The sequence below is a fragment of the Microtus ochrogaster genome, chromosome 7 (assembly GCF_000317375.1).
Source record: "Microtus ochrogaster isolate Prairie Vole_2 chromosome 7, MicOch1.0, whole genome shotgun sequence".
Lineage (NCBI taxonomy): Eukaryota > Metazoa > Chordata > Mammalia > Rodentia > Cricetidae > Microtus > Microtus ochrogaster.
This window is the reverse complement of record NC_022014.1, coordinates 48,689,371-48,703,151: the sequence shown is the minus strand read 5'-3', so window position 1 is coordinate 48,703,151 and position 13,781 is coordinate 48,689,371. Positions and strand designations below refer to the sequence as shown.

Here is a 13,781-nt window from a genome sequence, read left to right as displayed (position 1 = left end):
AGGAAGGAAGGAAGGAAGGAAGGAAGGAAGGAAGGAAGGAAGGAAGGAAGGAAGGGTGACAAATCTCAGCAAGAAATATATAATTGAAACAACCATCCCTTGAATTTACTAAAATTACCGCTATGCTCTCCTCTAATGCTGGAGAAAATGTACTGTCTCAAGCTTACTGAGCAAGTGCTCTGACAAAGAACTACACCCTTGCTGTGATGGTTTGAATGAGAATGCCCGCTCATGGGTTCATACTATTTGGGAAGAATTAGGATGTGTGGTCTTCTTGGAGGAGGTGTCTCATTGGGAGAGGGCTTTGAGGTTTTAAAACACTTGCACGTTCCCAGTGTGTTCTCTGCCTCCTATGCAAGGATCAGGATGGGAACTCTCGGCTGTTCCTGCCGTCATATCTTTGCTCTGCTGTCATGGGCTCTGACCCTCTGAAGCCATAAGCCCAATTTTAAAAACTTCCTTTTCTAAGTCAGTTTGGTCATGATATTTTGATAGAGCAATAGAAAAGTAACTAAAATGACTGCCAAACATGAAAAAATGAAAAACTGCATACACTGTTAAAGACTTAAGCCAGTAGAACCATCTGTGAACAGACTAGACTAATATAGGGGAAGCAAGATGGGGTTTGACTGTCTCTTGACAGATGAACAGTGTGCTGTAGGTATAGAGTTATACCTGTCATTTCAGTAGCTATTCTAGAACTTTGAAGTGATTTTTAAGACTCTTTCATTTAGCTTGTGGTGTTTTGATTAACATGTGAAAGGTCACTGGGTTCTGTAAGACTAGTTCTAGTGCCATTACCAGTAACTGCCCAGGTATAATGGTGCTACTGAAGGAACTTACTGTGAGAGTGAGCTTCTGTAAGGGGAGGTTTCCTGAAACTGTCTGAGTTTGCATGGTGACTTGGACTTAACAGACAGATTCAACTGTTGGCCTGTTTTAAATGGGATCTTACACAGAGATGGTATTTTCTAGAAAGCAAGTAAGCCTGTAGCAGGAGAGTAGTGTTAGTCTGCAGGTAGCTGAGTGCCTTCTGAGCGAGTAGAGAACAGTTGAAAAGGCAATGGAGTCCTACATTCTATAGTAGGATTTTGAGTTCCTCCTTTTACTTTCTATGAATAGCAAGCAACAGATAACCCATTAGCTATATCATTTGTTACCATCTGTCATGAAATTTGCAATCAGTAACTATTGAAAAGAGAAACTTAGGTTCTAAAGGGTTATACAACTTGCTCAGATTTGAATCTTAGAACTTATTCCAGAGTCCAAAGGTGGGTAGTTCTGAGGTTTCTAATTTGGCACCTCAAAGTTGATTTTTATTGTAGGCATAATTATGGAAGTGTTATATTTTTCCATTCATCCTTTTTACTCATTGGAATATAGAATATCTGGTAGTCAGGTGCTCTATTTTTCAGAAAGACAGATGGCTCAGTGACTCTACGGCCATTGGTGGTAGTAGCTTTTGTGGTCCTGAGAATTGACTAGCATATTACACATGCTGCACTTTCCTCTGCAGCTGAGCTGTGTCCCCAGCGCCTTTAAATTTACTTACCAATTATTTACTGTTTTTGCAAAAGGACTTTACTCTGTAATTCAGGCTATCCTGGAACTCAGTGTAATCCTCCTACCTCAGCTTCTCCATGCAGAGATTATAAACATGAGCCACCAGCTGATTATGCTGTGAGTGTTTTATTACCATTGGTTAATAAAGAAGCTGCTTTAGCCTATGGCAGGGCAGAATAGAGCTGGGCAGAAAAACTAAACTGAATGTAGAGCGAAAGAAGACAGGGTCAGGGAGATGCCATGTAGCCCCTGAAAGAGAAAGACACTGGAACCTTACCAGTAGGCCACAGCCTCATGGTGATACATAGGTTAATAGAAAAGGGTTACTTTAAGATGTAAGAGCTAGCTAGAAATATGCCTGAGCTATATGCCAAACAGTATTGAAATTAATATGGTTTTTGTGTGATTATTTGGATCTGGGCAGCTGGGAACAAAAGAGCAGTCCCCCTTTACACCCAGCTTCTTTTTAACTACTTTATTATTGCTTTTGGAGACAGTCTTGTATATCCAGGCTGGCCTCATAATGGGTGTAGCTGAGGATGACCTTTCTATCTCCTGAGTACTGGGGTTACAAACATGAACCATCACGCCCGATTTTTGTGTGGTACTAGGAATCAAACCCTGGGCTTTGTGCATGCTAGGCAAGCACTCTACCAGCTGAGCCACACCTTAACCCTCCTTTTTTATTTTATTTTGAGACAATGTCTTATTAAGTCAACCAAGTTTCCCTTGAACTTGCTAGCCTCTTGCCTCAGCCTCCTGAGGTGTACAACACCAGTCCCAACTTCTTTCTATGTTTACATGGGAGTGGGGAAGATGAATAGAAAATATTGTAAATGCCTCTAAGGACAGAATCACTTCTGGAGATTAGAAAATAACAGTTTGGTAGATATCATTATAGTAATTATTTCATCAGTGGATGTGGTGAGCATTGAGTAAAAGCTTTTTGAGGCTCTGGCTATTCACAGGATCAGAAAGTATCACTCTACAGATTGCTTATTAATTAATAGAAATACATTTATTTATAATAAAATCTGGAAGGTACTAGTTATTCAAGTCATAAAGTTTGCCATCAGTAATAAAAGTAAAACCACTATTTGCTTCCTGAGGTGACTCCCTGGAGAGGGAGGGAGGAAAGGAAGGAGGAATTACCTCATAGTTCTCATATCAACAATAAAAGGACATCCATCAGGAACTGATCAAATGAGCACAAATAGAAAGGCATTTTCAAAAATATCTGCCTTAGACTCTTCAGAAAGACAGCTTGGTGGTTCACACCTGTAGTCCCATTGCTAGAGGTGGAAACAGGAGTTTCACCACTACAGCGGGAGTATCATGGCCATGAGGTGGTCTTCAGCTGTAGCAGGTTTTGAGGCCATCTTGGATTACATAAGGAAGACCTTGTCTTGAAAAAGAAAAACAGGAATGGCGAGACCCAAAAGCACTTCCCACCAAGTGCTTTTAAAACTTAGCAACCTAAGTTTTGTCCCTTGGGGTCCACTTAGTAGGAGAGAACTAACTCCTGCAAATTTTCCTCTCACCCCAGATGCATCATGGCACATTTACACACAAATACAATGAATAAATAAAATCTATATATTTTTAAGTCAGTTTCATGAACAGTAAACTAAAATAATTAAGAAACTATTTAAGATCAAAGGAAACTATAATGAGACAAGATACCCAGGTATGGTATTCACAGCCCTTGTTTGAATTACTAGGCTGAATCAGAATATTTGAATATGAAGTATATTAGACACTATTATTTTATCAGAAGTAATTTTAGTAGAATAATGTGAGCATATGAATTAGCCTTATTTTGTAGAAATTGCTGAATTATTAAAGATTGTAATGTCCTGTTGGTTGTAATCTACTCTCAATTTGTCCAGCCAAAAGAAACAGATGTAGAAAAGCTAAAGTGTTTCCTGTTTGCAAACCTAAACAAAGGGTACATAAATGTTCCCATAGTGTTGAAACTGTTTCTTATAGTACGGGGGCTGGGGAGATGGCTCAGCAGTTAAGAATACTGGCTGATCTTCCAGAAGACCAGCACCCACATGGCAGCTCACAACTGTCTGTAACTCTAGTTCTAGACACCCTCACACAGACATACATACAAGCAAAATACAATACATATAGAATAAAAATAATAAAATGTGAAGAAAAAAGAAAAATTCTTAGAATAAAAAGGGGAAGAAAAGAAATGCTAATTCAAATAGCCACACTAACATACTAAAAGAATAAATTGGAGGGCTGGAGAGATGGCCTAGTAGTTAAGAATGCTTGCTGCTCTTCCAGAGGACCTGAGTTCAATTCCCAGGACCTATATCGGGCAGCACACAAACACCTATAACTCTAGCTCCAGGGCATCCAATTCACTCATTCCAGCATACACATGGCACAGATATACAAACATATACATAAATATAAAATTAAGTAATTAAAAAATAAGATGAAGAAAGTTTAAGTAACTAAAAGCAAGGATCATAATAGTCTCATTTCATTGTCATCTATAAGAAATTAATACTATTTGTGGAAGTTTGACTTAGAAAGTCCTCCATAGGCACATATATTTAAGCACTTGGTCCCTGGCCAGTGGTGACATTTAGGGATACTTTGGAGGTGTGGCTTTGTTGGAGGAGGTATTTGTGGAGGCCAGCTTTGAGAGTTTAAAGACTCCCAGCATTTTCTGTTGCTCTCAGCTTACTGCTTGCAGGTCAAGATATGAGGCTGGAGAGATGACTCAGAAGTTCAGAGCACATTGTACTCTTGGAGAGGACTTGAGTTTGCTTCCCAGCACCCACATCAGGTCTCTCACAACTGCTTGTGACCCCAGCTCCAGGGGATCTGATGACCTTTCCTGGCCTCTGCAGGCAACTGTAACTTACAAACAAACCCACACACATAAGCACATACTTGAAATTAAATTAACAATTTTTATATTAATATTTTTTTTGTAATTATTATTAAAATTTTCCACCTCCTCCCTTCCTCCCATTTCCCTCCCCCATCCCCCTACTTCCCCTACCCCTCCCTCTCCAGTCCAAATTAACAATTTTTTAAAAAGAAGGTGTGAGCTCTTAGCATCCAGTTCCTGCTGTCATACTTACTGTTTGCTACTATGTTTCCCTGCTATGACGGACTCCTTCCCTCTGATCTATAAACCAAGTAAACCCTTCCTTCTGTAAATTGCCTTGGTCATGGTGTTTTATCACAATAAGAAAAGTAATATATAGGTACCTGATTGTTAAAATGCATGGAATTCCAAAGCTTTGTCTTGGTGTTGCAGAACATAGGCATAGTGGTGGACGTAACAAATATTTTATGTCTGCTTAAATGCTTTCATCTTTCTAGTTAATGAATCCTTCTTTCCTACCAATCACTGCTGTTCTAATTCTGATTTAATCCTGAGTGTTAAAATTTCTCTGTCATCAGCCCTTCTGAATCTGGAACAATACTCCCAAGATCTTTTTTTGTTTTGTGTTTAAGGTTTACTTACCCCTTTTTGTATATGTGTGTGTACCTGCATGAGTCTATGTGCACCTTGTGTGCAAGAGCTCTCGAAGGCCAGAAGAGTGTCAGTTCTCATTGGAATTACAGTGGTTCCGAGCTGCCATGTGAGTGCTGGGCACCAGACCCTCTCCTCTGCGAGAACAGCCACGCTCTTAACCATTGAGTCAGCTCTTCAGCCTCCATCCCCAAATGTCTAAGTGTCTGAGCCGCTTGGATTCTTTGAGCCCAACTCAGCTGCAAGTGTTGGAGAGAGGGGTCTGCAGTGTACTGTAGTAGCATCTGAGTGTGCAGCTGGGACTTTTTATTTGATCTTTTTCAGTCTCCTTTGCCAGCCCTCCCCAGTCTCTTCCTTGTGCTAGGATAATAAGGCTATACCAAGATTCAGTCACTCTTGCCTCCTGAGAGTCGGTGTACTTTTCATGTTAGTTAAGATCAGGTAATTTCTTTTTTTTTTTTTTTTTTTTTGGTTTTTTCGAGACAGGGTTTCTCTGTGGTTTTGGAGCCTGTCCTGGAACTCCCTTTGTAGACCAGGCTGGTCTCGAACTCACAGAGATCCGCCTGCCTCTGCCTCCGGAGTGCTGGGATTACAGGCGTGCGCCACCACCGCCCGGCCTCAGGTAATTTCTTTATCGCTTAAGAAGTGAAAGAAAAATAAAAATTAAAAGAAGTAAAAGAAAACCTTGATCATGGTATGTGCTCAGTGAATATTGACTGGTGTTGAACTAATTAAATGTTTCTTTCCCAAACAGCTCTTCTGTTGAGAATAGTTGACTCGTCCATTTAGTGTTTGCTTAAATGAAATCACTGGACTGGTTCCTTTGGCTAACTGTGCAGCTCTCCCCACTACTTTTCCAGCTTGAGTCTTCAAGAGGGAGCCTCAGAACTGATTTCTAGAACCAATTGTACTTGGTGTGATTATAAAGCAATGAGACTGATTGTCATATGTCGTTTGTGGGATCCGTCTCAGTTACTTTATAGCCATACCTGGTATTCTACACCACAGATTATGCCTGTTGATCAACATTGTAAAAGCACAAACTTAAGGTTTTTAGATGTAAATTTAAACTGGTTTAGCATTATTTTATGATTTTTTTCTTTAGCTTATTGACCAGAGGCAGGTATTAATAATGCTAACTTTAATTTTGCAGTTTTGTTTTTGTTTATAGTTTTTAAGTAAAAAAACTGAGAAACTACTGCTCTGATAAAATGACTAAAACAGTTTTAAATACAATGCTACATGAATATATATTCCATTGTACCATATTTTTCTTAAAACTTTTGTTATTGAGTTTCTGTTACATATCATCTTGACTGCTAAACAAAACCAAATAAATGTCTTTAATATTTATCAAAGGAGCCTTCAAAAGGTCAAATTTTGATGTACTCTTCTTGTTTTTAGGGGGTATTTTCTATTTAGATATATAACCTTTCTTTGTATTCATGTAAGTGGTTATAATTTTCTTTTTCCCCAAAATAAATGGGAAGCCTAGCCTCCAGTCTTTTTCTGGGTTCTTTGGAAAAGATATATTATAAAAGTTGCATGTTGTGGCCAGGCAGTGGTGGTGCACACCTTTAATACTAGTACTCTGGAGGCAGAGGCAGGAGGATCTCTTGAGTTTTGAGGCCAACCTGGTCTACAGAGTTCCAGGACAGCCAAACTTGTTGTACAAAGAAACCCTGTCTTGGGGTGGCGGGAGGGAGTTGCATGTTGTGACACTTAACTTTCCCTTAGGAAAGGACCGCTGCTGACAGTTGCATGTGTTAGAGAAGCTTCCCCTACCTCCTTAAATAAAGTAGAAAACTATTCCCTACCAGAGGACAAAAGGGATAGTGACCTGTGCTATCCTCAGGGGAGTGGTTGTTTGCTTTGACTTATTTCTGCCCCCTGGAACCATATAAGAATAGGGCTTAGAAAAACAACTGAACCATCCTTGAAGTTAATTTACAGACCTTGTGCCTGTGGGCAGACCTCTGAACAGCTATTAGAAGCTGAAGCTTTGGGTTCCATTCTGATGCTAGTCCAGAAATTTGAAACTTGGACCTGCCCAGAGGACTTGAGTACACTGCACATGATTAGATGTGATGGGACTGACACAGAATATTCAAGTTTGAGGCCAGCCTGGGCAACATGAGATGCTGTCTCCAAATTGTGTAGGGAAAATCTTGAGTTTGAGATCCAGACGGGCTGTGCAAAGAGCTTGATTGCAGTTAGTTCTAGACAGAAAACCAAGGTTAGTTTCAAATGTTACCGGTAAAAGATGTTGCCATTTGGTACTGTAAGTCACTGTAGCCAAGCATGTGTCCTAAGACATGTGCTTCTATATATTCCCTGTTCTACACACAGTTGTTGCTCAGCAATGCATGTGAGAATCACCTATCTATGCCATAAGTGACAGCACTTTTCTCAAGATCTTTTATACTGTAACCCATCCTTCATGTTTCTCAGTGCAGCTGTAAGGCAGGCCATGAATTAGTAAGACTACAGTGTTTTATGCCTTACCTACTTGTCTGGAGTACTGCATATGTTCCCACGCCTGTGAGTGTGCACACCTGCAGCCTCATGTCAGCTGAACAGTGGAGTCTGCAAACCTTTCTCTTTAGCAGAAGTTGTGTTAATTTCTCCAGGGAACATATATGTATATTAATTTGATGTCTATGAATTTCAGCTGTCACTTGAGTCTGTGTGTTTGTTTTACATTACAGGCACGGGAGATATTATTGCTGTCATGATAACAGAATTGAGGGGTAAAGATATTTTGAGTTATCTGGAGAAAAACATCTCTGTACAAATGACAATAGCTGTTGGAACTCGAATGCCGCCAAAGAACTTCAGCCGTGGCTCTCTAGTCTTCGTGTCAATATCCTTTATTGTTTTGATGATTATTTCTTCAGCGTGGCTCATATTCTACTTCATTCAGAAGATCAGGTACACAAATGCTCGCGACAGGAACCAGGTGAGCTAACCAGTACTCTAAACAGCCATAATCCATGAGGATCCTGTGATCATACATCTTAAATGCTTCTTTATATAATGTATTTAAAACAAAACCAATAACAAAAACATGTCAGGGCGGTGGTTCACACCTGTAATCCCTGCCCTTGGGAGTTGGAGGCCAGCTGGGCCATACAGTGAGTTTCAGGCCAGTCTGAGCTAAACTCCATTTCAGTTTTTTTTTTAAAAAAAAAAAGAAGAAGAAGAAAATGTTGTTTCACATAAACACAGTATAGTTATCAAAGTCAGAAAATGAACTTTTTTAGATATATTTCTTAACCAATAGGCTCTCTCAGCACTGCTCAGATATGTCCTTGATAGCAAAGAAAATCCCAGAATATAGGTTACGTTTGATTGTGCTGTCTTTTTACTCTGTTTCTTGATGCTGACATCTCAGAAGAGCACAGGTCAGGTGTTTTGTACTTGTCAGTGTGGCGTGTTTCATGGTTCCATCCAGGTTGTCTGCATTTTGTCAGTATCACCAACTCTTTTTAAGCTTTAGGGTAATAGTAGCCTTGCTCTGATCTGTCAGAAGCAGTAGAGACCCACTTCCCCAGATCTTCTAACTATAGGAAGATCACAGCACAGGTAGACTGCTGTTACGAGTCCACTAATGTCTGCAGAGCTGTCCTATTTGGTTTGTGTTCATGCATGTGCATGTGTGTGCTTCTGTTCAACTCCATCACATGCAGATTCATGAACTCACCGTGGTCAAGCCATAAGGAAAAGGTCATCTGCTGTCTCATAACCAGAGACTCCTTCTTCCCCTAACCCTTCACCACCACTAACCTGCTCCCCATCTCTGGTGTTGTCATTTCAAGAATGTTATATAGCCAGGTGGTAGTGGTGTGTGCACTTGGGAGATGCAGTTGGGAGACAGAGGCAGGTGGATTTTGGTAAGTTCAAGGCCTGCCTGGTCTACAGAGAACTAGTTCCGGGACAACCAGAGCTATGCAAAGAAACCGTGTCTTGAAAAACAAATGATGTATAGACTTTACCTGGAGAGCTGGGTTTCTTCATCTTCACTCAGCATAGTTCCAGGAAGTCCTTACAAACTGTATACATCAGTAGCTCTTTTTATTGGTGAGTAGTATTCTATGGTGTGGATGTACTATAATTTACTTAGCCATTTACTTATTGAAGAATACATGAATTATTTTCAGTTTGGGGGTATAATAAAATAGCTATGAATATTCATGAACAGGTTTTTATCTGACCATGAGTTTTCATTTCCTTGTAATAAAAAGAACTTCTGAACACAATGTAAGTAAATGTCTAGTTTATGTTTTTTTCAAGACAAGGTTTCTCTGTGTAGCCCTGGCTCTACTGAAACTCACTCTGTAGACCAGGCTGGCCTCCAACTCACAGAGATCCATCTGCCTCTGCCTTCCGAGTTCTGGGATTAATGATGTGTACCAGTATTTAAAAAAAAAAAATGTCCTTTTCCAAAGTGGCTTCATTATTTTACATTCCTGCCGGTAGTGTGTGACTAGTTCAGTTCCTCCATGTCTAGACAACATTTGGTGTACGTTTCTTTAGCTATTATAATGTGCATTTCTCCAGTGTTCATAATTGAACATCTTGCATGCATGCATGTGTGTTCTGTGTAAGCATATTGTGCATATGTGTTGAAGCCAGAGGTCAGAATTGAGTATGCTGGGGCTACAGATGTGTCCCACTGCACCCAGGCTTTGGATGCTGAAATGCAGATGCAGGTCCTCATGCTTATATAGCCGACACTATGCTGGCAGCCATCACCCCGCCCTGATCTTTTTTTTTTTTTTGGTTTTTCGAGACAGGGTTTCTCTATGGCTTTGGAGCCTGTCCTGGAACTAGCTCTGTAGACCAGGCTGGTCTCGAACTCACAGAGATCTGCCTGCCTGCCTCTGCCTCCCGAGTGCTGGGATTAAAGGCGTGCGCCACCACCGCCCGGCTTGCACTGACTTCTTTATTTTTTTTTTATTTTTTATTTTTTTATTTTTTGGTTTTTCGAGACAGGGTTTCTTTGTGGCTTTGGAGCCTGTCCTGGAACTAGCTCTTGTAGACCAGGCTGGTCTCAAACTCACCTGCTGGGATTAAAGGCGTGAGCCACCATCGCCCGGCTCAGCAGTTTCTTTTCTAATGCAAGTGTCTTGTGCTATAAATTTCTGTCAGCACTTCTAAGGAAGTGCTAAAGCTATAGTTCTGCCTCATAGGTTCTGACATGTGCTTACATTCAGTTCTGTATTCTCCTGCCTCCGACCCCAAGTGCTGGGATGGCAGCCATGCACCAGCACACCCAGCCTTCTTCTTCAACCTGTGTATTAAGAAGTGCTTCATTTCCAGTTGTTTAGGGAATCTGCTGTGAAGTAGTGCTAATGATACCTATTTGCTTGCGTTATGCTCAGAGAAATACTGTTTTCAGTTCTTTTCTAATTCTTAGACTTGGTTATGACCCTAGGTGTGGTTAATCATAGTGCTTAATGTATGCAGAAGAATATGTGTGTTCTGCCATTGGTGGCATGTACTAGAGGTATCTGAGGTCAGTGCACTCAACTTGCTCCTTTGAGCAGCTAGGTCTGGGAGATCACCTTCTCTCATTGAGTTCAAGAAGGGCCATGTTGCGGGGAAGAGTAATGTTTCCTCTTTGGTATTTGACTAAAATAGAGCAGACAATGCTCTGGAGGTTTTCTGACATAAATCTCCTCTTTTCTAGATATTTTGGTTAGGACAAACAGGTTTTCTCTTGACTTAGGCCATTCTGGGCTGAAGACTTCTGCAGCACATTGTTGGGAATCGGTGGGGCTGGGTAGTAAGGGAGCCCAGAGAGCTCAGCACCCAGTGTCCATTTAAGGCCAAGGCTCTTGGCAGCCCTTCCTCTTTCCTTGGAATGATAGTATATGCTAGCTTTAAAAAAAAAATTGAAGATGAGTTTGTTATTATTAAATACCTTATGAATTATAAATATCATTAAATGCCACATGGAACACCAAAAGGTAAGATAATCAGGAGTTCTTCTGAAAACATTTTAATCAGGAAGCCAATGATAATGTGAGAGCTGAATGGGGCATATCCAGAGGGCTTTGAGATGTTCATGGTTGTCCTAGGAGCCTGATGTCTGATGATTGGGCATTAATTAGCACCCTCGGTGGGGCCTGTATGTAATGAAGGAGTAAAAAATCCACCATCTGGCACCGGCCACAAAGGGCGCTTGTTTCTTAGCATTTGTTGTGGTTCCCTTCATAGCGTCCCTCTCCAGACGATACTTGAGTGGAAAGTGATGTTCTGACCTTTTTTCCTCCTTCCATTTTCCCTGAGGTTGAGAAATGCCTGATGAAATTTTTATGTGGCTTAAAAAGCTTAGCTTATTAAAGTTTAATGTGAAGGTGGCAGCAACTCAATTGGTTGGAACCTTAGGCTATTAAAAAGAAGAAGAAGAAAAAAAAGACTGGGGAGAAAAAGAAGCCTGAACTATTAGCAAGAAAAAAAAAAGCTGAATTGAAAGGAAAACTGAAATGTTCCTCACAAAATTCTGTCTTGATGCTAGTTCGCGTTTGAATTTACTGCTAAGTCTGTAGTGTGTCTTCCTGAAAAACTGTCAAAATACTTAAAATATTGTGTGACTAATGATAACAAGGTGGATTGTTTACTGTGTGTATGTACACACACACAGACACACACACCCTACTACATGCATGTGGCGGTCAGAGGACAACTGTCAGGAGTTGGTTCTCTCCTCTACCGTAGGTTCTAGGGATTGAACTCATATTGTCGGGCTTGTACAAACAGGCACCTTTATCCACTAACTCACCGGCCCAGCTTAGACCTTTGAAACATTGAGTGGGAGTTATTTTACACAAAACAGTAATGTCTGGTACTTTTATATTGAAAAAGTTCATGACGATTTTGAGAGTTGTAAAATTTTCCTTTTTGTTTTTTGTTTTTCAAGACCAGGCTGGCCTCAAGCACTCAGAGAGATCCACCTGCCTCTGCCTCCCGAGTGCTGGGATTAAAGGCGTGTGCACCACTATCGTCCAGTGAGAGTTGTAAATTTTTAAAATAATTCCATGATTAATATTGTACCCTTGTATTAAACCTTTAGTCACTGTGACAGAATAGTTGATACAAACAAGGGAAGAGGAAGATTTTTGACTCACTGCTTCAGAGGGTTGGGGTTTTTGTTTTTGTTTTTGTTTTTTTTTGGATTTTCAAGACAGGGTTTCTCCGTAGCTTTTGGGTCCTGTCCTGGAACTAGCTCTTGTAGACCAGGCTGGCCTTGAACTCACAGAGATCCGCCTGCCTCTGCCTCCCGAGGCTGGGATTAAAGGCGTTCGCCACCACTGCCCGGCTTGCTTCAGAGGTTTAAGTCCATGGTCACCAGGTTCCATGTCCTTTAGGCCTATGACAGAGAAGAAACATGGAGGAAGGACCTGGCAGGGAAAAGCTACTCACATCATGGCAACCAGGAAGCAAAGAGGAGAGACGGGGCATGGACAGGATACACTTCAAGTATGTGTAGTGCTATACATGCTTAGAGACTGAAAAAGCAGATACTCGAGGTTATCCTTGTCTATATAGTGAGTTTGAGACCAACCTGGGCTATGTGAGACTTTATCCAAAAGAAGAGAAAAAATAGATACCCTTCAACTCCTAGGGGCCTGCTTCCTCCAATTAGGCCCTGCTGCCTTCTACAATCTCACCATCCCCGAATAGTCTGCTCAGATTCCATTCCATCAGTGAACTGTGTGAACAACTGTTAAAACCAGAGCCTTAATCACCTCATGCTCTGTGGAGATGCATCATAGGCACCCAGCAGTGTGCAGTACTCATTTCCTCATCTCAGTCCGCTCAGGCTGTCAGAATTAAACAGCAGTCTTTAATCCTAAAGCAGTCAAATTTAATTTCTAAAGCAGTAAAATAAAATTATTTTAATGTTGAAGAATAAGTCAGATATAATTTTTCACAAGCTAAGAGCCTCCTAAGTTTAAAATAACTTCTTGGGAAATTTTCTTTGAAGATGCATATAAATTATAAAGTATTTAAACTTGTAAATGCTTTAATATTTCTTGCTTTAATATGTATATGCATGAGGTGTAGTGAGGAGTTGCAACCCTCCTCTATCAATGAGATAGTGATGTTTGAGCTGAATATCATTTCAAAGAATAAGAAAGACTTCATCAGACATACTGAAGGGAAATTTCAGGCAAGTGTGCAACTGTAGGTTACTCTCCCCTCTAGTTTCCAAATAATCACTCAGAGGCTTATATTAATTATAAATGTTTGGCCGATGACCCAGACTTATTACTAGCTTGCTCTTATATTTAAATTAAACCATATTTCTCATCTGTGTTTTGCCACGTGGTTCGTGGCTTGTTAAACTTATTTTTACATGTCTTGCTTCCTCTGTGACTGGCTGGCGTCTCCCAGACTCCTCCCTTCTCCTGTATCTCTGCTTGGATTTCCCACCTGGCTCTATCCTGCCTTGTCATAGACCAAATTAGTTTCATTTATCAACCAGTATAAGAGAGAAACACATATAGCATACAGAAAGACATTTCCCTCAGCATTTCCCTCTTTCTGTCTAATCAGAAAGGAAGCTTTTTACTTTAACATAGTAAAATTACATAAAACAGCCGGGCGGTGGTGACGCACGCCTTTAATCCCAGCACTTGGGAGGCAGAGGCAGGCGGATCTCTGTGAGTTCGAGACCAACCTGGTCTACAAGAGCTAGTTC

At 40.7% G+C, this 13,781-nt stretch overlaps 1 protein-coding gene across 1 annotated transcript in view; it reads left to right on the top strand.

Annotated features, from left to right (window-relative positions):
• Positions 1–13,781, top strand: part of Rnf130 (ring finger protein 130) — a gene marked incomplete at its 5' end in the record, with an annotated part of 91,933 nt that overhangs the window by 45,968 nt on the left and 32,184 nt on the right. The window contains one exon of the mRNA XM_005350162.2: positions 7,780–8,030. Coding sequence (XP_005350219.2) covers positions 7,780–8,030 — 251 coding nt within the window. The remainder of the gene's footprint in view (positions 1–7,779; positions 8,031–13,781) is intronic.